The 24,214-nt window shown below is 38.6% G+C and overlaps 1 protein-coding gene across 2 annotated transcripts in view; it reads right to left on the bottom strand.

The window, feature by feature from the left end:
• Window positions 1-405: 405 nt before the first annotated feature.
• Window positions 406-24,214, bottom strand: part of LOC130922133 (rho GTPase-activating protein 40) — a 44,782-nt gene continuing 20,973 nt past the window's right edge. For both annotated transcript variants that reach the window (XM_057846683.1, XM_057846682.1), the window contains exons 2-15: window positions 20,588-20,808; window positions 19,400-19,611; window positions 18,002-18,068; window positions 16,332-16,453; window positions 16,056-16,221; window positions 15,688-15,779; window positions 12,829-12,906; window positions 12,367-12,526; window positions 11,922-12,004; window positions 10,061-10,267; window positions 9,836-9,979; window positions 8,641-8,765; window positions 8,311-8,360; window positions 406-4,247 (exon numbers count right to left, since the gene is read on the bottom strand). In XM_057846683.1, coding sequence (XP_057702666.1) covers window positions 4,141-4,247; window positions 8,311-8,360; window positions 8,641-8,765; window positions 9,836-9,979; window positions 10,061-10,267; window positions 11,922-12,004; window positions 12,367-12,526; window positions 12,829-12,906; window positions 15,688-15,779; window positions 16,056-16,221; window positions 16,332-16,453; window positions 18,002-18,068; window positions 19,400-19,611; window positions 20,588-20,808 — 1,834 coding nt within the window. In that variant the 3' untranslated portion in view covers window positions 406-4,140. The remainder of the gene's footprint in view (window positions 4,248-8,310; window positions 8,361-8,640; window positions 8,766-9,835; window positions 9,980-10,060; window positions 10,268-11,921; window positions 12,005-12,366; window positions 12,527-12,828; window positions 12,907-15,687; window positions 15,780-16,055; window positions 16,222-16,331; window positions 16,454-18,001; window positions 18,069-19,399; window positions 19,612-20,587; window positions 20,809-24,214) is intronic.

Here is a 24,214-nt window from a genome sequence, read left to right as displayed (position 1 = left end):
AGTACATTTTTTGGACTACTTTTACTCTTAATTGAGTACCGGTAGTATTATTTTGAAGTAACGCTGCTCTTACTTGAGTAGAATTCTTGGCTACAATTACAGTTTGTCAGCACACCCTGGTAAATTGTGTTATTTCTTGATGCTGATTTCGGCGTCAGAAGGCCTTTTAGACACGAGAGCTTCAATAATCAATCTTGATGCGGCAGTTAAGCGAAAACGTGGTTTGTCCACGAGCTTTGACCATGATTAATCAAGACACACTCGCACGCACATGCGTAATCTCTGTATTGATTAGAGACATACCACCTCACCTGTGACTGTCTGAAGTGCAGATGCGCTTGATGAATGCTCTTCTCTGCTGATTCCATCTGCCCATGTGCATGCCATTAGGCCATATTGAAAGAATTCATCATACGTCACATTAGATTCACATTTATTGACTCACAACAGGATCTAATGGCATTTCGGTATTCAAAACACTTGGACATAAATATACATACAGAGTACATTGACATATTCACATAAAGGGGGTTCTTTATTCACGACGGCGTCGCGACCACACTTGTTCACTGCCGTTGAGGACAGATGTCCAAACCATTTGAACTGGGAGAGGCTGACAGTACTACCAGCTTCGCCGTCAATGTGACGCAAAACCTCGTCGAAAACCGGAGAACCCCCGTACAAGCCGTACACGCAGCGTCAGAGGGCGTGACGTAACCTGACCTGGTCCGAGGCCCTCTGGGACGCCGCTTTAGCCTCGGAGGTGACCTACTTCTCCTGATTGTCAGCAGAAGGCCGCTCCATCAGCTCGCTTTTGTACAAGCTCGCTCAACTGTGTCCCTGTGATGAAGCTCATCACACACATGCACGCACACGCAGACACACGTGCGCACTCCTGTCATGGATTCCTGAATTTATAACAGCCATTTATTAGCTTCTCCTTTATCGGGAGATGCGAGGACGGCGGTGATGCATGCGCCCGGCAGCCATTACGCTCCATTACGGGCCAGATGACAGCGAGATGGCGAGTCGGGCGATGATGGATGTCGCCTGTGTAAGCGTCGGACACAAAATGGCGGCGCCGCTTTAACGAGATGGCGGCGACGAGGCGACACGCGGGTGCCAAATTTAATGGAAAAAATGAAGCTAATGAACAACAGCATCACAAAACTCACTTTTACATTCATATAAATAACATCCCATAATATCACCCCACCCCGCACTGTTAAAAAAATGAAGACCAGCTTCACCGTGTGTCCTTGAGGAGATGACACTGTTTGACTTGAAAATGTCCTTCAATACACAGGCTAGGAAGTCAATTCATATTCTTTATGAGGCCCATGAGAATGCAAGGGTCTCTGATAAGAAGATAGCCATCAGTGCATTGGGGTCTTTTTTAAAAGGGCACACACTGAAGTAAAAGGGAGGCCGGAAAGAGAAATGCTCAGGACTGCCAATAGGTTGCAGAAGGAAACCGATTGATTTCATTGATGGTTATTTTGTAGCAAAAACGATTGTGTCAAGTAAATAAGAGGACCACAGGTGCCCTCCAAACAAGAGGATAAGAAGCGCTTCAGGGGTCACCCCAAACATAAAGCCGTATTGTATTTGCTATATTTCGTTCAGTGCCATTCACGATGATGGATGAATGGTGGCTCTCAACACTAAATTAAAACTCTTTAAATGAGTTAATCACTAGTCAGTGGTATACAGTGGATAAACGTTCATTCGTTTGCTGCCATCCCTGCCACTTCAAATGGATTGGACGTTATTGCTATTAATGAGTTAAAATTCGGATCAGAAATTGGTGCATTTTCATTAGTTGGAAAGCTGAATAAACATCACAGGAAAATGAGACCCATCAAAATTATTCTATCACTGGTCTCATATTCATCAACTGAAATTCTACAAATCTGAAACTTTGATTTCAACATGTTAAATTATGGGCTTGCCACTTGAAGTGTATTTGTCAAATGTTTGCTGTATTACTAGGCAAAGAGAAGAGATGAGCGTCCTAGCAGATGAATGCAGAGGCACTGTTTAAGTGACTATAGCTCTATCTAGAGTTAAAACTGAGAAGTAGAACAGAGAGGAGGCTGAGCTCAAGCTTCTTGTCCAGACCATATTAAATGAAAGGTTCATATTTTGCCAATAAAAAAACTGACTCGCAGGGCATAGTTGGCCTGTAAGCTGTAGTTTGGACACTGCTCCACACCCACAAGATTTGATCCCAGTCCAGTATTCAAGGACGTCTAATTTGGTAGTAAGCAACAAAAATCAGGTTTGCCTTTAAAGTGCCTGTGACACCATTAAAAAAAAATCTTAAATAGCATTATTATGTGAATAAAATCATATTTTGAGACGATTCGACTATATAAAACAATTTGGCAAAGTGCAGATGACGAGAAATTAGTCTTTTAATCTGCCGTTTAGCCACGCCTGTCATTATAGCGCTATAGCGCCTCCAGCTAGGTGATGACGTCAGCAGAGTAACGATTTCAGCTGATTTAGAATTTAGCCCATTGAAGGGGAAGATTCAGAACAAGGAAAATGCGACAGGGAGCAGCAAAATGTTATCATTGTTTTAATCTCTCTACTCCAATATTTTTACAGGATATTCTTTTCATCTAAGTACTTTTTCCCTAATTGCTAAATAAATTGTATTGTCATGACAAAAAACAGTCTTGTGCTAAATGGAATATGAAATATTAAAAATGCATTTATTCAGTACGACAGGGCAGTATAACTGTATTATGGTCAAAACTGCCGACTTTTTAAACCTCCCGAACGGTATTTTATGCCACCGGAGTTAGTCCGGCTTTTCTCATTTCTCTGCCTTGGGTTCGGAGACGGAGGAAAGCGCATAAACAAAACAGGAGGCGTGACAGCTAGGCAACATGCTAACCCGAACCGAGCGGCTCTTTCAACTCTCTTTCTCGCCTTTCGAAAACAAAAAAAATCACACAAAACTACCTCGACTCATGTTACACACGCCGGCAGACGTGATTGTCTTCACCGATTGGCCAGCCCCTGGCGGAGAGCAAGTTACGGCTCGTTGTTCTGCTGTGGCCCTGGCGGCCAGGCAGTGGTCATTGCTGGGGACAGAGGGGAATGAACGCCGAAAATAACGCATTCTCGGTGGACAAACCGCCCGACGTCGGAGCGGGGGGCTGCTTGGGGCCAAGCCGAGGAAAGCGCTGTCACAGGCACTTTAAATTTCCTAAAACTGCTACCTTAAAAAAAAATTACTGTCCCTTCAAATTGATATGCTTTTTGTTTTCTTTTCTAAAAAAGGATTTTCATTCCAACGTCAGCAACAAAATTCAAAATCAAAAAGAATTGTGACATACTTTGTAATATGTAAAATTGTTGTCCAAAAAAATAAATTATATTGTATCATGTGGGTACTGTCAGGGGCACTTTTTTCTCTAACTTTCCCTACTGAGGGCATTTTTTGTGTATAACATCTGGAAAGCTCCAAAATGTTTTGAATTCCAGGCACGTATGGCCGTTCATTCATCAGAATACCGTAATCCCAATCAAGACAACGATTCCAAGAGGCCATGAAATAAAAGGTGACGCAGCCCCTGGGAATTGTCTTGTTTTAGTGCAACGGACCAAAAACGGTCCAAAGATATGCAAGAAAAAAAGCCACCAAAAACATAGGAGTGTGTCCCCTCGAGCAAGGCACTGAACCCTTCTGTGTGTATGAGCCGTGATGAATTTCTGCTTGTGTGTGTCAGCGTGATGATGGGGCGGGGGAGTAGAAAAGGGGGGGTGGTCGGGTATTGCCAGAGGTGCTCGGCGGACCCATCTGCTCGCTCTCGAGCGTCGATGATTGCTGGAGAGAAAAGATGGCGCACCAGAACTGCCCGGAGATCCTCCCTCTATCTCTCTTTCTCTTTTTCTTCCTTTTGCTTTCAATGCAGCAGCAGGTCCTTCAGCAGGAAGTAATGAGTCACGTCCAAGAGAGGAGGAGATAGAGGGATGAAGAAGAGGAAGATTTGGGGGGGGGGGGGGGGTTGCTTTTTTTTGCTGCTGGCAGATTGTTGGTCCGTCCTCCATCTGGGTGTTTTTGCCTTGTTGCTATCACCCACCGTGAAATGCCCACTGACTCTTTTTCTTTTGGAATCCATGTTTTCACAAGCCTTTGCTGGCCTTGGGCTTGATCTTGAGGACCCACTCGCCTCCTGAGTTGCTATTGTACAAATCCAGTAGGTGCGTGTCGCAGTCCAGGCGGCGCTCGCCTAAAGCAAAATCACACACGATATTTATTAGTTAATATGATGGAGTATTAGGACCAAAAAACAGAAAAAATATAGCACTGCGAGAATGAAGTTGTAATATTACGGAATTAAAGTCGTAATATACCACGAATAAAGTCATATAAAGTGTAATACTACTCGAAAAAAGTTGCAATATTGTGAAAATAAGTTATTTTACAAGAATAATATCATTAGCTAGGCTACTATGTACTTTACGTAGCGCTTCACCGCTTCTGTTATAATGAACAATATTAAGAACCTCGGACTTACGGACTTGTAGTTTCTAATAAGCCACATATTTTCTCTTTTACTAAAAAATGTTAATAAAAACACATAACATACTGTATTGCCATTGATTTAAACATCTATAATATTTAGTACATGTTTGACCTACGGAGGGCGCCATGTTTAATGGACGCTCCGGGTGATTGTCACTGTCAATCAATGAATACAACCGGGTTACTGCAATTCCTTCTATTCGGCGAGAAGTCCAACACATGCACTCATCGGTTAAAAGTACTTATTATTTGTGGTTTTATTGAGTCTTTCATTACTTTTTCATTGCCTCAAAATACTTTTTGCATGTGTTTCCCTCTCATACTTTAACCCTTGAGAGTCGAAGGACGCGCCGGCACGTCCTCAGCGCACGTCGTCTTTGAAGCGCCCTCGCGTTTTAATTACGTCACCCACATGCCGTTGGTTGGTCTCGTTTTAAAGTGCGGAAGTTGCGGTTTACTCTCGTTGTTATTTGAAGTCAATCGACCAACTAAAACGTGAGATATTGTCATTTAAGTTTTATAGTTTTATTGTCCTCTCAAAAAAACATTAAAACGCTGCATGGATAATTTGTTTATGTCTATATTTCCATCATTTCTTGTCCTTTTTCAAAACGGAAGCTCCATGAAAAAAACACAAATCAAACGAACCCTTTCGAAGTCACAGTGGAAGCACAACATGCGTTTTTTTAGAAAATAAATATAACTGCCGTGCGAGGTTCCACCGAACGAGAGGGAGGAGTGTTCTGAAGCAGCGAGGTGGCGACCGACGGCCGTTTGAATTGAGCGAGCGAGCGAGCGACTTTGTGTGACTTTGAGAATGAACGGATAACTAAATTTAGCGCAAGCAATTGTGCTTTTTGATCAACGTGAGGAAGAGGATGGTCCAAATTCGTCATCATCGTCTTCTTCGGAAGAGTCCTCGAGTGAAGATAGTGACGGATTTGAACACGTGGGTGACTCCATCGATGAGCAGAGGTAAGCCAACCCACTTTTTTTTTTTTTATGCTGCTGAAAAAGTTTCTTTTGAAAGTTTCTTTTGATATTGCAAGACAAAGTTAATTTTGATGCAATATAAGTGTGTGTTTGTGTATATAATAATAAAATGTGCATATCGGATCAAAGTATAATTTGTGGTCTTCCTTCTATATGAAGATTAGGGATGTAGCACATATTCAGCTATGGTATTCTTTCTATTGTCATACATATAGATTTCCATTATTATTTATTTCTGTATATATTTTTATTTTATACTTTATTATTTTCATAAATACTGACTTTTTTTTCATGTACATTTATAGTGACAATGAAAGTAAAGTGAAATGAAAATGGAAGAGTGGAAAGAGGACCGACACCCCATGGAAGTGTGGGCTGTGTGATGTAGCCCTGTGTCTAATTCCAGGACGAAACTGCTTTTCGGAGTGGCATGCCTGAAAAAAATGTAACTTATTTATTGTAAATATTTTTGAAAATACTTTTTTTCCCAATGTTATATATATATTTTTTCCCCCACAATCAGTCTTCTCAATTTGTGTATATAAATGTGTGTTCAAGAAGCTTGATTGTGTGTACATAGTTTTCATCAGGTGATGGGCCGCAATACCTAAACTCATATAGAGATGGCCTCTAAACACTTTTTGTGTTAGATGGTATATTTTTTCACTGTTCTTCACTGTTTGGTCTGCTGTATATAACCTGTTTTGACTAGAGCATGTATAAAGGCAAAAAACGCCTATGGCTATACCTGTTGTTTATGTTGAATTGTCAAATATAAGACTATTTATTCTAAGTTTTTTTGGTTGAATGTTCATCCTAACATGTTGAATAAATATTACAAAGTTTCAAAACGGTTCGTTACGCATGTTTGGTTGTCAATTGGACATCAATATTAAAAATTTTGACAAAACGATTTTGGAATTTTTGGTCTTTTTGGGCCCAAAATGATGATTTATAATTGGTCAGTAAAGGAAACAACAGTTTGGACATGAAGTTCAAGGTGTCACAAAAAAAGGGACCAAACCAGGCCATCGTAAACAATTCTTTCTTTGAAATATAAAGGCAACTTCAAAGGCATGCAAAATAAGACAAAATAGGCCCAGACCTTAAAGGGTTAAAGCATAGTGTTTCCTTGTGGTAGCTTTAAAGCAGATTGTTGATCTGTTGACCGCATTAGTCACATAGCGATTTAAACCACCCTTATTTGATATTACTATGTTTAAGTATTTTCTTAAGGCATCTTTAGTAAGTTCTGTGTGTATGCATCTAAAAAAACAAGCTGAAAGTGCACGGTAGTACATTGGGTGTCAAATTCGCCTCTTGTAGGACGTTTCACCGGTTTAGCACATTTTGGCAAAACATAGTTTTTTTCTTTCCCTATTCTCGTCAGGTCTCACTCAGTCTTTCCAGTTCATTTTGCTTTTGCCTGTTGTGAAATATCGAGAATGCTGTCATGCTCACTGATGTTCCTCTCGGGTTCAAATTGAAAGGGTTGAACAGATGACATGTTTATGTGGCTAGAGTCATACTCTGGAAGCCCAGCAGCGTAACCATGTGACGTCACCGCCCTGCAACGTCAACAACAATGGTGACCTACGAGTTAAGCTAATTTTATAAATTGTATAAAAACGAAAATATGAAGAGGGGTTTCAATATCAAATTATTTTAACTCATAATAAAGCTTATCTTTTAAGAACTAAAAGTCTTTCTATCCGTGGATCCCATTAACAGGCTGCATTTTAAAATGATCAAATTCTCATCAATATAAGGATTTATACCAAGACTTCATCATATGTCTCAATTGATTCAATTTTTTTAACAGAGGCGGTTAAGTGCTATGTAGAGGACTAATTTAACCAAATTAGCTGTAGTGCATACATTCCTTACATATTCTGTTAAGATAAATAATATAATGTGTAATGACTATAATAATATAGTAGATCTCCAATCTATTTGAACTGGGAGGGGAGCAATGATTTGTTAATTTAAAATATATTGGACGTCTCTCGCAGTCGCTGGCAGCCAATGAGTTAAAAAGCTTCGAGCTTGCATGAATTCCACTACAGTAGCAGATAAAAGCTTTATCTGAGTAGAAAGCACAATTAACAGTGTCATTGCGCCCTCACGTGGCCAAACAGTGGAAGGACAGTCACACAAAATTGTCTCAATGGCTAGAGGAGATCAGAGCTTTCGGCCATTTTGAAATCACATGGGTATGCCATTGTGCTGCAAAATCCAATGTGAAATAAGCACTTTAGGGTGATTTTATACTTCATTAGTGGTGTGAGGGGCGGGGTCAAATATTAACTCACTGACAGTGATAGAAGTCACTTGAAAAGTGAGTTAAATTGAGTTTTCTGTATATCACAATGGAAATAACTTTAAAGAACCTCATTATTACTGTGTAGTTACATGAACATATGCAGTAGTGTGAATCAAAACTGACCGTTCCTTTTGTTTTCCCTTAAGGAAGATATTTACTGTTTTAATTCGAACGTGACTATCTTGCATGGCGTGTGTGTTAAGGTTAATTTTTCTTTTCTGATGTCCTCAGAAACCATATGTGACTGACCATAAAAAATGTTAAACCTGTTCAATATACAGTCCTTAGAAGTGCAAGTACTCAACAAGTTGAAACGGATTTCTCCCTCATCATGATAAAAATTGGTTTGGTTAGAAGGTTACGTGTCCCTAATATTCTGTCTCAATACATTACCTTCTGGCAACTCAGGCAGGTACATGCAAATATGCAGAGGACATCGTTACAAACTTACCAATGTTCCCTCCCACTTCGTACAGGTCCCAGGAGGACATAGAGCCATTTCTGCATGAAGAAACATCACGTTTGTATTATCTCTTCAAAGTTTGGACTGCATTGTGTTTCCAACAATATCCGCTTATTTGAATCTGACCTGAAAAACTGCCTTGCCTTGTATTACTGTTTTTCATAGTAGTTGTTGCATCATTCAGTAAAGCCAAGTCACTATTTTATGTCATTAACACACTATAACTAGGGCTAATATTATGTTTAATGTTTTCTTAAGCACATTGTTCTGATTCCACCCAAATTCCTAGAATTCTTAAGTTTATCACTTGCTATTCACCTTTGCCGTAGGCCCTTCTTTTCAAACTGGGTCAGCAGGTCGGACGCTCGCGAGTCCTTGTTGACCTTGAAGTCCATGGTGCCGTTTACCCGATCGCCAATCTGGATCTTCACCGTGCGGCATGCCTGCAGGGATCAGTAACAGTTGTTTTAAAACAAATTTTAAATGAGTATAGCACCAATATATGCACTAAAATGACATAATCAGTATCGGCGAGTACCAAGAAAGTGCTTCAAATTAGGGCGGCAGCAATCGATTATTCTAGTAGTCGATTAATGGATGAACTAGTTAGTTCGAATAATCAAGTAATCGGATAAGGAATAAAAAAAATTAATACCTGAGCTGAACCTCAAACGGTGTAAAAAATAAATGAGGATTTAAGTACAACAAAACAACAATTGGCTAACTTAGATAGCAAGAGTCTGCTATCTTAAAAGCTATAAAATGTATTATTATTATTTTTTTTTACAACGCGCTTAACAAAAAATGGCTAAATATACCTATAAATTAAATTAAGAATGCATTTTAAAAAAAACAGCTCAAACAAAAACTTAGCTTGTGTTGGTCTTGACAGATAGCAGCTAAATTCAGCTACGTGAAATGAGTTATATCATATTCACTGCTGCCACTAGAGGACAGTGTATCAACCCAAACCAATAAACATTGCAAACACTTTCAAAACAAACCATTACAACACCAATTTAATTAAAAAAATACTGGAAGCAGCAAAATTTAATTCGAATCTTTTTTCTAATAGAATTACTCGAGTTAATTGATTAATCATTGCAGCACTACTTCAAATGGACTGGACGTCTAGCGATGTCAATGGCTGCCAATGAGGTAAAAAATAAAATATGTTTTTCTACTGGCCAATGTACACCATCCCACCGATTAATTTATCACAAGTAGACGTCCAATCCATTTGAAGTGGAGGATGGCAGCGAATTAGACGTCTAGTGCTTTCAATGGCAGCCAATAAAGTAAAAAAATAAAGGTTATTCTGGCCAAGATGCATCGTCACAATTTTTTGCACCAGATGCTGAAAACCCGCGATTGGAGATTAATTGACTTTTAGTAATCAACGACGACAGTGATGTCATCTTGTTCATTAGTTGAAAATGGAGTAGTCAAAAACAGCACAGTTTGAGTTTAGCAACTAGAAAAATCTACATTCACTATTTTTGTGAAAACTGACCTCCGAGGTATTTTTATCAGGTTTTTCCTTGCTGTCGGCGTGGATCTTCCTCAACAGGTTCTTGAAGCGCCGATCGTAAAACTGGTAGCGCCGGCTGCTATTCTCGTTCAGTTTCCGCACCTGGTTCATGACAAAATTTGGAATCTGCAGACAGAAAATAAGAAGAAATTAGCGTTCACGAGCTCACCCAACACACCAGATGAAATACGTTTGGTGGATTTGCACCGTCCAAAGCAGGTCCTGGTATCGGATGAGTAGCCTCATTACATCGGCGGCCTTCTCCACCTGACCTTTCTCGGCCCCCTCGGTCAGCCTGCTGGGCACGGTCTTGTGGAGGAACAGGTTGGGAGCCATGATGGTCGCCACGGCCCACAGGTTCATCCTGTTCCTCTTCTCGTGGGATACCACCTTGTTGAGGAACTCCAGCAGTGCCTGCGTGACAGGCAGGAAATGCACAAATGAAGCATCCGAGCATGCTTGACATTTGAATATTTACAGTATCTTGAATCACAATCTGTTCACGCTCATACTTAATGACTGATTGATAGAGTTGTTCGATGCCATACTTAATAAAAAGAATGTTTCCTATATATTCCCACGTGATACATTAAAACTGTTCAGACCAAACGGACACTCAGATTTCCATTCTCCGTGTCAATCAGCAGAACAGGACAGAGTAAAAAAAAAAAAAATTAAGACAATGTCTTCTGGTTAAATTCAGGTTATCGTAGGAATGGAACCGAGTTAAAAATAAACAATCTTTTGTATCTAATGCAAGGTGACACCAATAATAACAGTCGATGCAGTTTGAACACATGACTAACATTTCTAGTCAAGGTGATAATACGTTTGGATTTTTTGATAGTTTAGTTTTATTTAGGGGGATTTTTGTTCCCTAATGCAGTTAGTTTTAATTAGTTTTTAGAGTAGATTTGCCAATTTATTTGTAGTAATCATTAGTTTTTATTAGTTTTAGTATTAATTTTAGTCTTTAATACTGCTATTGCACTAAACTGCATTTTTTCTTGTTAAAACTGTATTTCAAGACTCTTTTTGCAAGACTCTTGAGATTAATATTGCTGATAAATGGCTCATGATTAACACATAATACTGTTATACACCTTTTTTTTTATTTATTTATTTTTTTAATTCTGACATCTTTATCGGTATATACATATTATTTATTTATTTATTTATTTTCACCCCAAAAACATGATGGGCTGCCGCAGGGGTGCTCTACCACCAGGTTTGTCAAGTTTGTCTTTAAGTTCAACACATCTTACTTCTGTGAGGACAGTTTCAGTTATCATTATTTATTCACATTATTTTTACTTTTAACTATTAATTTCATTTCAAACATGTTTTCTCAATTCTAGTTTTCATGATTTCAATTATTTTCGTGAACGTTAATAACCTTGTATTAAGCCAGTATTTAACTCATGGGCTGCCATTGACGATTATTCACTGCCAACCTCTCGCAATAATATAAATATAAATGATATAATATTAATTTTACTAACTGCCACAGCAGCATTTGCGAATATTAAATATATGGGCTGACAGTGAATTTGTCTGGTAACAAAGGTGAATGTTATAGCTACATGGTGAAGCTAATATTATGAAGCCAAGAAGACAAAACAGTAGCCAGGTTGAGGGAAGCTACTCAAGCACTGCAGGTGGATCACACACTCCCCTATTTATCCTTTGATGGCGATCGGGACTTAGCCACTTCACAGATTTGCCTCTAAAAGCATATTTTTGGTTTAGGGCAATAGTTGCTAACCCCACACTTGTCCATTTGCATAATAAAAGGCAGAACCAGCATTGCCGGTGCGAACAAAAGCTGAGTGCTCTCTACCCACTTTCACTGCTAAAAGCTTATCCGCCTTGTTTGCGTAACTGGTGCTAAACTCAAGTGCAACCACACAATTTACTGTCTTATATGATTCATGAGCTGTTGCCAGGCAACCTTTGGAATCAGGAGGAGGCCTCTCGGGAAAGCATTGACGATCTTGTTCCCAAAATACTACAATATAGCTAAAAAAAAGAAGTCATAAAAACGGTAGGTATTTCAGTCTGTGTGTACCTTCAGAGTGTTCCTGTTGGGCTCAGGTAGCAACAGAATGAGCAGATTTAACATGTGAAGTTTCTGCTTGAGCTCCGTAATGTCTGGAAGAGGCATAAAGCAAAAGGTAAGCAGGTTGAAAACACATACAATGAAAGACACACTAATTTCCTGTGTGTTTGTGGAAGAGTAATGGGATGTCCCAAGATGGATGGGGTCGTGACGTGGAGCCATTAGCTTTGTCAGCTTATATCTGCGCTTGCGTCACTTATCTGCGAGCACCAAGTCTCCATCAGCGAGCCATTAATCAGATGATACTCATATTGATCCATGTTTTATTAAAAAGGATAAAACATGTTTTTTTTTGTTACACCTCTTTTATGAGTGTAAAAATAGGAAAACGCTGGTGTGTCTGGTTTTTTAGCCACTCGAAATACAAAAAGTAGAAAGTGTTTTTTGTTCTGACCTCTAACGGCGCTAAAAGTGTTGAGGTATTCAGCGGTGAGCAGAGGAGCGGGGAGCTCTCGGATGAATTTCTTGAGAACTGTGGCTGCGTCATTGGGACGCACTTCATCCCATTTGAAACGACCTGCGTAGAAGTCGGCCTCCAGATCCTGCTGCAGTGACTGAATTCAAATAGAATGAACAAGAACTTTTTCAGTAGTGTTACACCGATACAGATACACGATAATCTTTTACTTCTTCTTTCTTCTAGCCCACATTCACCCCTGAATGGCTTGCATTGAGTGGCAATGTCTCACTGCCATTAACAACAGTAGACGTCCAATCTGTTTTGAATGGGGGGTTGGCAGCAATCGTACCACCAGTCAAAATGGATTGTACGTTTATCGCCATCAATGGCAGCCAATAAGTTAAGGACACTCTCATAAGTGGGAAAAAAACATTTATTTGATCTGGCCTGTTTTACCTTGATTCTGGACAGAGATCCTGGAACCCGCAGGATACCCTCAGAATCCACTCCCTTGTCTTCCAAGAAAGCAAAAAGCTGACAGAGACACAAGAAAAAATATTTTAATCCAGCATATAAAATGACTTGTGATTAACTCACTGACTGCCATCAAAGCGTCCAATCCATTTGAACTGGGGGATGGATTGGATGTCTTTTTTCAACAATGGCAAGTGAATGAGTTGAAAAGAAAATCCTTAGCCACCGCTCCCTTTTTTTTCTCCACACACTAACTTGAATGTAATTGTAATTACACAGTGATGAAGTTCTGAAAATAGACTTCTGCGAAGGTTGAAAAGCTGTCTGGAAGTACACGACTGTTATACCCTCTCTCTATAACAGACATGTCGAACATTCACATAGCCCACATAATAGTTTTGCTTTCCTTCATTCATTATGGCCAACAAAAAGGGCTGCCACAATTAATCTACCTATTGGCAAATAATTGATTATCAAATAAAATGTCGACTACTTTATTTTGATGGTCAATGAATCATGTAGATTTTGTTGACCTAACAACTGTACAGGCCTTCCAGTATTTGACCATCTTAAGTACCATTCTGTTACAGTGATCCCTCGCAACTTCGTGCTTAGTGAGTCCTTTTTTTCAATAAAAAAAAACAAAAACCCAAAAACAGATGAGCTGTCCCGGGCCGATCGTGTAGTCGCACTCGCCCTCCCTCTCCCTGCTCTTTGTTGGTCAGGCACTGCACTGGAGTTGCTTATTAAAGTTAAAGATGAATGACAGACCATTAATGTTTGATCTTGTCACAGATGTCTGGAAGTCGAAGCACCGTTTAACTTGTTAAACAATTGCTGTGGCAACTCATTGTGTGTAAGCGAGCAGCTTGAGCGGATTTAAGTGGATTCACTCAATGAAGCGTTTAATAAAGAAAAGCATTTTTATACTTCATTCTTGTTTAAAAATAATTCAGAGAACAGTAACATGTTTAAAACTTTTAATTATTACATTTGAAGTGCTTCAAAGTAATTTATATATATAGTATACATATATGGATAAGGTTTTTTTTAATGATACTTTGGGAAAAAAGTGAAAAAACATGTCGTATATGCATCTCTTTCCAGTGCTAAATCTGAATAAATACATTGAACACACATACACACACAAACACACACACACACACACACACACACACAAAAAGAGAAAGAGAGAACTTACTTACTTAGGATACGGAAACATTAAAAACTTTAAAATACCAAAAATTCGAAAAACTCGTAAAGGTTTTTGTGTGTCTGTGTGGAGTGAAACTTTGGAATAATCTGGAAATACAACACAAGCAATGCCAAACTATCTACAGATTCAAACAGTTATACAAACTTATGGTCTGGTCACAGTATACTGATATGAGGTCTTATTTACATCAATAATCTGTCTTGGAAGGTGCTTGTTGTTTCTTACCATTGCTGGTATATTGTTTATTACCATTGTTAGTATTGTTATTGTTGTAATTTATAATTGTTTGTCTTGTGTGTGTGGCCTTTACCATTATTGGTATAAAATTGTTTTTTGTTTGGGTGTTACCCATGCTAACTTCATCACAAGAGACAAAACTGGTTACATAAATGTATATGTACAAAACTTTTTGAACTAAATATTTTGTTTGCTACAATATGGAGGGAAGTAGCAAGAATTTTTTTGTTCTTAATTAGATGACAACAGGGGTGGGATTAAATAAATTTCCTTCTTCCTGCTTCTTTTCAGGCATATAATTGATGTTGCTTAATTTCCTTAATTTGCTTTGCTGCTTTTATTGGTTATATGAGCCGTATATATTTGCTGTCTTGACAAGAACAGTCATGGCCTGAGATAAACGAAGGAAATGAAATGAATGAATGAAAAATGAGGGATCCCTGTATTTAAATGTCCATTTTTTTCCCTTTTAACCTGTCCTGTTCAACTGCTTAGACAAAGAATAGGAATCTGAGTGTCCTTATGGTCTGAATAGTTTTATTGTATCACACGGGGGTTTGACATACTCCCTTTGTGGTTGTTTATTACGTTTTATTTATTACGAGAAAGCAGCGGACAGGAAGGGGTTAATTTATTTAATTTTTTAATTTAAATTTGGTCTCTATATGCATTTTTAAATTTAAAAACAAAGGGGAAAGTAGGGAATATAATTTTTTTATTCATTAATATATTTATTATAGAATTAAAATTAGGCAATTTACTCAATTTATTCATTCATTTATTGCAAAAATGTTTAATTAGGTTGATTTATTTATAATTTTTTAAAAAAGAGGAAAGAAATCTTAAAATATTTACTAGCGCTAATGATATAAATTTATGTTTTTAGTGTTAAATCTTAATTTAGCGAGAAACACTGTGGGCCAAACAAAACGATATGGTGGGCCATCGCTGGCCCCAGGGCCTCGAGTTTGGAACCCTGCTGACAACATACACGGCCTTCACAAAAAACTGAAAATGTGGCTTGTTGGTACCTATGTCTGTCAACACAGAGAGACAAGGCTATTGTGATGTTGATTAAATGATATGCTGAAATATGTTGTGATAATGTATTTAAGTTCATTTGACGTATAGCATGCGTTTGATTATGTGTTGCATAATATTGTTTAGGTACTGTGTGCTTTGCACTCCTGTCACAGTTTACGCAGATAATATTTTTACATTAGCACCTTTTGAGTGGCTGACCATGTTTCCATGTTGTAAATGTTTTTTATTGCTTTTCCTTTTCCATCTTGGCGAGGGACTATATTGTGTTTTATGAAATTTAAACTAAACTAAACTAAACTAAACTAAGGGTATAAAAGGTTTTTTTTGTTTTTTTTTTTAAACACCTTCTGTAGGAGGAGAGGAGTGGTTGTCGCCGGGTCCATTTTCTGATCATTCTCCAATAGCGTTGCCAGTGGCACTCCAAACAATGGACTCTCTGAAAAACAAAACATGTTTATTACGATTTCAATTTATTTACTCTCAACTTCATGTAGTCTACAGTAAAGTATTGCATCATTGTGACAGTTGGGTTGTTGTGATGAATTGTTTACACTGGGTACACACAATAATAATTAGTACTGGATTGACTGAAGAAACTATGCAGGAAGCTGAAGAACCACATTGCTAAGTTTTAACTTTACTTGCAGGCTGACAAGAAGTGGTATGTAAACTAATTCTCCAAGACTTTCTTAATAGTTCTGTGATGCCGCACCTGGCATTTTCCTTTTGGCCATCTTGTGCCGTTTCACTTCCAAACCGATTAGGTCACACAGCGCAGTCATGTCGATTAGCGCTAACTGGCGAACCTTTTTCACGTCGGCATGAGACAGGTCTTGGATTCGAGTGACTCCCAGGCGGCATTTGGGGCAGATCACCCGCTAGTGAGGGAAACAAAATACAGATTATGTGACAATAGGAAGCCTTTCAGTAAATTAAGTTGAACTTCAATGGTGACGAATGTGCCGAAGTTTAAAAATAAAAAGCATACAGGCAGCGTGCCGTCCTCCCTCCTTCGCTGGATGTTGTTTTGAGTCAGTTTGGCTTGTTTTAAAAGGATGACAGCCTGTTCGCAGTAAGCCACGTCAGTCATGAAGATCTCATCCTCGGGAGCTGGGCGAGGAATAAGAAAATAGAAAATTTACATATACTGTAAATACAATGCATCATGCACTATCCCAATTTGGTGGTTGATGGTTAGTTTTCCCTGGGTTCCTACTGGTTTCAACAAGTGAAAGCTAAGAATTTTTAGTGCTATATTAAGATCACTTAGAGCAGAATTTAATGGCATTTCTAACGCAAATTTCACGGTCAACCTCGCAAAAATAACTCCTACAATGTCAGAAAAATGCTTTTGTTTGCATCAGCAGTTACTATTTAAAAAATATACATATTTCTGGCCATTTCTCAAAAGACAATTTCACACAAAGCAGTGACAAAGCCTGACTTACTCGACATTTAAATTTCAGTTGACACTGAAAAAGTTAATTACCTTTGCCAGTAGGTGAAACCTGCGGAAGGAGGTTATGTATTTGGTTCCTTATTTATTTGCAGAGGTGGGTAGGGTAGCCAAACATCTTACTCAAGTAAGAGTAGTGTTACTTCAAAATAATATTACTCAAGTAAAAGTAGTCTTCCAAAAAAATTATTCGAGCACAAGTATAAAACTATTTGGTGAAAAGAAGACTCAAGTAATGAGTAACATTGTGAGTAACTGCTTAAGATTTTAGATGTTTTATTTTAACAATGCAAATGTTTTCTCGGCACAGTTATCTATATGAACTGTTATTGTTATACTGTACTAGAACATTTTGCATAACCACATTAAGCTAAAGAAATTCAACAACAACAAAACATTGAATTCTCGCAAGAGCAAAAAAAAATTCAGATATAGGCATTATTCGTACGAAGACTATGAGTGCCCTCTAGTGGAGAAAACATATTTCGTATTATGAAACTAAAAGGATCATATCTCCGGTTTTCCGTGCTCAATCGGTGCCAAATAAATACTGGGAGAGAGATTAAAATCTGCGATTTTGAGTCATTTTCACTGTGGCGCTGTATGTCAAATACACTGTACTTAATTTTTTATGGTGCTTTAAGGACGCCACGTAATTGAACAGGCTTGTGTGTTCATTGAACGGCAAGCTTAAGTCTGATGGGTACAATTGAGTCATATGATTACTATTGCGACGTCCCATTGGTGAAGGTGGTGGAGCAACATTGGCGTCTTTGGCACAAAAAATAAAGAGGAAAAATGTAACGACTAGTGTAGCCCAAAGTAGCGGAGTAAAAGTAGCGTTTCTTCTTCAACAAATCTACTCAAGTAAAAGTAAAAAGTATGGCTTAGTAAAACTACTCTTAGAAGTACATTTTTCTCAAAAAGTTACTCAAGTAAATGTAACGGAGTAAATGTAATTCGTTACTACCCACCCCTATTTGTCTGTATATTGGTGTTCAAGATAATAATCCCTTTATTCGTTCTTGAGTTATCAAACTTGCAGGATAGGTTGGAATACGCAATGGAGTAGGTGATTAAATTTAAGGGTAATGAGGTCAAAGATCGCAGAGGTCAGAAAAAGAAGTACTGGCAAAGATTTTCTCTCTCAGAGTGCTCCTCTTACCATCCAGGTTAATACTTTAACTTTGTCAAGCTCTCACCTGATTTGGAGACTGATGTCATACTGTTCTTGGCCAGTTCTTCACTATGCTGAGAATCAGACAAATCCTTTTGGGGGAAAAAAAAAAAAAAACGATTGGCATAATTAAAAGGACAGTCAACAGCTGGTATTAATGACTTATGTGAAAGACAATTGAGTATTCAAGTGTGCAAAATGCAAATTTCTTAGATCTATGATAATGGAGACTATCCTCGCGACCACTTCCTGGAAATAATGCCTTTGAGTACGTTTTTCCTCACTATTACAGCAAAAAAAAATAAAATTCTGTAGTTTCTCAAGCAAGATTTTTTCCGCTGGTGTTGTACAGGGTGACCCAAAAAAAGTTTACACTCAGTTGACTGCTTGTTTTAAAGCCATTGAAACATATCTAAATAGGTTGTCATGCTTAAGTGATTCATTAAGGTCACTCAATGCAGCTGGTAATCTCTCGTCTCTACAATTCCTGTGCTTCTGCTGAAAATGAAGAAAACTTTAGCTGTACCTGAATTGCTGCGTGCCGGTCTGACACCTACTGAGATTGCAGCAAATCTTAGAATATCCAGATGTGCAGTCTACAAAGTTAAAAAGAAGCTGAAAGATACTGGAACAGCCTCACGAAAACCTGGGTCTGGAAGTGCCCGATCTGTGCGGACCAAAAAGTTGATTGACAAGGTGATATGTGGCCACCCCAGAGTCCAGATCTCAATCCCTTGGATTATAGCATATGGGCAACTGTGGAGGACAGTGCCTGTAAGAAGCCACAAATTTCTGTGGCAGCCTTGGAGAGATCCATTGTTAGATCTTGGGAAAAGATGACAGCATCCTACATAAAGAAGACCTGTCAAGCGTTCCGCAGGCGCCTGGAGACTGTTGTGACACTTAAGGGAGGACACATTGAAAAATAGAGTGTACTGTACATGTTCTTTACAATAATGTATAATTTGTGATTAAATTCTAATTCTAAGATGAATAAACATGGCATTTAAGTTGTATTATGGCAGTGTAAACTTTTTTTTGGGTCACCCTGTATGTCCCATTAAGACCACTCGAAGGTGTACCCTGCCACCTAGGACCATGTATTTTGTGAAATTGCACAATACCCCTGAGTAATTTGCACAAAATGTGTTTTTCATGGAGCAGGAGTTATAAATATCAGAGGTTCGCCCTATGGAATACGAGTCATGTTGCATTTCAGTGAATAAAGAATCACGAGAAAAACATCTCATTCCTCTGTGGAAATAGAGGACAAAGCGTGACCTTTACATGTGATTTGCTTTTATTGTCCAGGTTAGCTGCTTGCTTCAGGTTGATGCAGGTGGGTTTTGTTCAGTTACGCATACACAAGGGGTCCCGACAACAAGGTTATTCAACTATGAGAAATGACATGCGTGAGGCTCACCTGGTTGAAGGACGTGTCAAAAACTTCGCGTACGTGGCGTTGTTTGTTCCTCTTGCGGTGGGACATTGTGTAGGTATCCACCCTGCGCTGGACTGCCTCGGCCTGAGTCCGCGTTAGCGTGGACAGAAGCAACGTGTTCTCCACATTTTCACTGTCCTCGCTGATGAGGTTAGACAGACCGACATCGACTAGCCACTGCTCCTCTTGCTCCCCTAATGACACATAGGACGACTTAAAAATGTGACTTAAAAACACTACTATTAAATCACTTGTTTTGGGGAAAATTTGAGGAATTTATATTTACTAAATAATTGTTAAACATTCTTACCTCAGAAACCTTTGCTTCTAAGTTCACATCCCATAATTATGTGTAAGTGCGCTTTTATAAACAGACTGATCTTAATTTTTTGGCTGCCATTAATGGCGATGGACGTCTAATACATTTTAACTGAGATGGGTGGCAGCGAATGATCTTCCTCTGGCCAAGATGTACCCTCCCACCAATCAGTTTATCACCAGTAGACAATGGCAGTCAACGGGTTAATTATGAAATAACATTGAAGCAATTACAACAGTAATAATGTTGTTTATCTGTTTTCCTAGTTTCAGTGTTATATTCCAAAGTAACTGTGTGGTCAATGTAGCAAGGTCATTTTTAGAGGAGATCCATTACGTCTATTCCTGTCAAAGGCAGCCAATGAGTTAAAAATGGTGGACATCTAATCCATTTGAACTGTCCAAATGGATCAATACAATATTTTCATGAACAACTGTGTTTTGTGATAAAATTCTTTCTTTTTGTTTTATTACAAAAGCATGATGAAATATCTTTTACAACATTGCCTGTATGGTACCGTAAGCCTTTAAAGCTTTTACACAAAGGAAGTCATGTGACCAACAGCATGTGCCATCACAGAGCAGTATGTGGACTTTCTACATTAAAAAAAAAGCCAACAAGGATCTGTTTAACATAAAATCAACAGGGTCGTGATTACAGGGCAGTTAGATCATTGGGTGAACACAATGAAAAGGCAGTGTGTAAAGAGAAAACACCCCTCCTCAAAACTGGGCGTGTGTCGTCATGGTAATGCGCTCTCCTGTGAAACCTGATATGTTACCATGGTAAAAGCATCATTTGAGCAGTGAAAAGGCAAAAGGCAATTCAAGTGGCCATTAGCGGTCTTTTACCGTCAGATTGTCTGGAATCCCTGCGCGCGCTGTCGGGGTCAGGGTAGTCACCCCCCTGTTTGATGGTCTCCAACTCGCTCCAGAAGGATTCAAAGCAGAGTTGGTCAGGATGCTGCTCCTGGTCCTGTGAGGGCTGCGGCGTGCATACGCTGTGCTCAGCGGCGGCCTGGTTCTGCGGGCTGGCCCAGGGCTCCGCGCTCATCTCGGTGGGGCTGGGATCTCTGGCGCACACATACACACACGGGAAGAAATCACAGGCGTGCATGCAAACAAAAGGCCGGCCGGGACGCGGGCGAGAAGGAGACGAAGGGGGCCAAAAACGCGGGGAAGATGGACCGAAGAGCCGGCAAAGAGATGGAGAGACAAAAGGAGGGGGAGGAAAGAGTAAGGGAGGGGGAGCTTTATTGTCCGTGAAAAACGTGGTTTGGAGATGCAGTACCACCAGTAGATGTCACTGTAAGGATGGACGCTCCCACCATCCAGTTTAGTCAATCCAGTAATTACAGAAACCTTGGGGGGGGGGGGGACTAGGGGCTCTACTTGTATGCTGAAGAAATGATGAATTAATTGTTTAAAATAGGCATTCAAATAATTCTAAAAAAAAGTAATGTTTGGTCTTTTTAGGGCACTCATTTAACGCATTGGCTGACAGTGATGGTGCTAGAAGTCCAATTCAGGTTGACTGGGAGGGGCTGGCAGCAATCGTCCGGTTGTTGACAGCACTCCAGTCAAAATGGCATGGACTTAGCATTGTCAATGGCACTGAAAGATGAGCACTCACGGCCCGTCTTTTCAGTTTAAATGAATTGTCTATAGTTGTATAATAATAAAACATTATTGGGGGCCATAACTAGAGTGTAGTTCTGTTATTATTCACGTTTATTGTATTTGTTTTGTTTTTATTAACATTTTATACATTTGAAATTGTATCTATTCAGATGAAAAAGAAAAAAAAAAAGATATAATTAAAGATAAGACCTAGCGTCACAAAGTTATGCGGGAATCACATTTTGGTCATGTTTTTGTATAACAAATATTGTTATTCTCTCTTATATGACCTAAAATGTGATATCCGCATATGTCGAGGCAGATCTTTAACGGCGTTGTATTTTTTTAATTTTTATTTTTTTTAAATTACCAAAAGTATTCACTTGCTTTATAAAGGATAAGCATGGTACATTTTGATTTGATATTCAAGAAGTGTTTTGAATATAGGTGTAATTTGAAAACATTTTTATTTTAACCAAAAATTGTCAAGCATTTAAAGAAATATATATTTTGTTATATTGACTAGTCTAAATCAAATGGATTATCAAATTAATTGTCAACTATTTTGATAATTGATTAATCGCTTAGAGATAATGTTGACCTAAAAATCAATATGTATGAGTAAATATTCATAGGTTTCCAAAGTTTTTGATCAATGTGGACAGATTATTTATTATGCAAACTCTTATTTTGAAAATTGATGTTACCTTTGCATACATTATATGCATAATATTCATTGTCCAACTTTTTTCATTGCATACCTTTTAGTTCCTAATGCACATTTACAGCTGTATGATTAACTCAGGTTGAGTTTTTAGGTTTGTAGGTTGATCAAACCTAAAAATCAATATGTAAGAGTATTGTGTAACTCAAAGTACACTAATATAGCTGTACTGTATGTACTGTAATCTCTTACATTATTTATATATGAGCTGATTTTTGTTGACTAATCACACAATAATCACTGATTCATCGACTATCAAAATATTTGTTTGTGGCAGCACTGCTTCACATGAATACCAAAAATACTTCGACACTATAGTATTTTGATGTTAGTTATTATGAAGATGCAGTACTTGGTGAACAGTTTCCATAAGTGGGTAGAATAGCCAAAGATTTCACCCGAGTAAGAGTAGTATTACTTCAAAATAATATTAATCAAGTAAAAGTGGAAGTAGTCATCAAAAAAATGTACTCATGTACAAGCAACAAAGTATTCGGTAAAAAGAATACTATAGTAATGAGTGGCATTGTGAGTAACTGCTTACAATGTCAGATTTTTTTTTTTTAAAACGAACTGATTTTTTTTCTCAGCACGTCATCTATGAACTGTTATACTATACTATAACCTATTACTTAACAGTATCAGGCCAAATAAAATGCACAAAAATAATCGAACTCCGACTAGAAAATCTACAGATATGAAACATCATCCGTCCAAAGAGCACGAGTGAATTAAAAAAATGTAATAAATACTGGAAAAAAAGAGCAGTTAAATACACTGGTCCCAGACAGGGAATATACAGGGATCCACTTCAAAAAGTGGGAGCATGCCTGAGACGAGCCAAAGATGGGGGATGTGATTAATAGAGCCACTCCACCCATATGTGACTCAGTCACATTCTAAAAATGACAAACTGGTTTTCCAATCACGGGCTACGCAGTCACGATCGCAATGTTCTTGAGAGGTCTATCAAAAAGAAGCTCAACCTCACTCTTGCACTACAAAACTATGCCAAATGAGCGTAAAAGGCAGATGCCAGTTAACTCTTTCACTGCCGTTGAGGGCGAGAGACGTCCATTCCATTTGAAATGATTGGCAGCAATCGTTTTCTCAAAAAAGAAATATATGAGGTGCTTATCTTATGTAAACAACAAAATACTGATTTCGTTTTTTAAAAACCATGCAAATAAACAAAGAAAAAAAACACCAACCAACTCTCTAATTAACTGCCTCACCGATCCTGCATACAGTGCCTTGCAAAAGTATTCGGCCCCCTTGAACCTTGCAACCTTTCGCCACATTTCAGGCTTCAAACATAAAGATATAAAATTTTAATTTTTTGTCAAGAATCAACAACAAGTGGGACACAATCGTGAAGTGGAACAAAATTTATTGGATAATTTAAACTTTTTTAACAAATAAAAAACTGAAAAGTGGGGCGTGCAATATTATTCGGCCCCCTTGCGTTAATACTTTGTAGCGCCACCTTTTGCTCCAATTACAGCTGCAAGTCGCTTGGGGTATGTTTCTATCAGTTTTGCACATCGAGAGACTGACATTCTTGCCCATTCTTCCTTGCAAAACAGCTCGAGCTCAGTGAGGTTGGATGGAGAGTGTTTGTGAACAGCAGTCTTCAGCTCTTTCCACAGATTCTCGATTGGATTCAGGTCTGGACTTTGACTTGGCCATTCTAACACCTGGATAAGTTTATTTTTTAACCATTCCATTGTAGATTTGGCTTTATGTTTTGGATCATTGTCCTGTTGGAAGATAAATCTCCGTCCCAGTCTCAGGTCTTGTGCAGATACCAACAGGTTTTCTTCCAGAATGTTCCTGTATTTGGCTGCATCCATCTTCCCGTCAATTTTAACCATCTTCCCTGTCCCTGCTGAAGAAAAGCAGGCCCAAACCATGATGCTGCCACCACCATGTTTGACAGTGGGGATGGTGTGTTCAGGGTGATGATATTATTAAGTTAAGATGAGCTGTGTTGCTTTTACGCCAAACATATCATTTTGCATTGTGGCCAAAAAGTTCAATTTTGGTTTCATTTGACCAGAGCACCTTCTTCCACATGTTTGGTGTGTCTCCCAGGTGGCTTGTGGCAAACTTTAAACGAGACTTTTTATGGATAT

Source organism: Corythoichthys intestinalis, chromosome 9 (genome assembly GCF_030265065.1).
Source record: "Corythoichthys intestinalis isolate RoL2023-P3 chromosome 9, ASM3026506v1, whole genome shotgun sequence".
NCBI classification, from domain to species: Eukaryota; Metazoa; Chordata; class Actinopteri; order Syngnathiformes; family Syngnathidae; genus Corythoichthys; species Corythoichthys intestinalis.
Note: the sequence above shows the minus strand (reverse complement) of the source record. Positions and strands in the feature narration are given on the sequence as shown.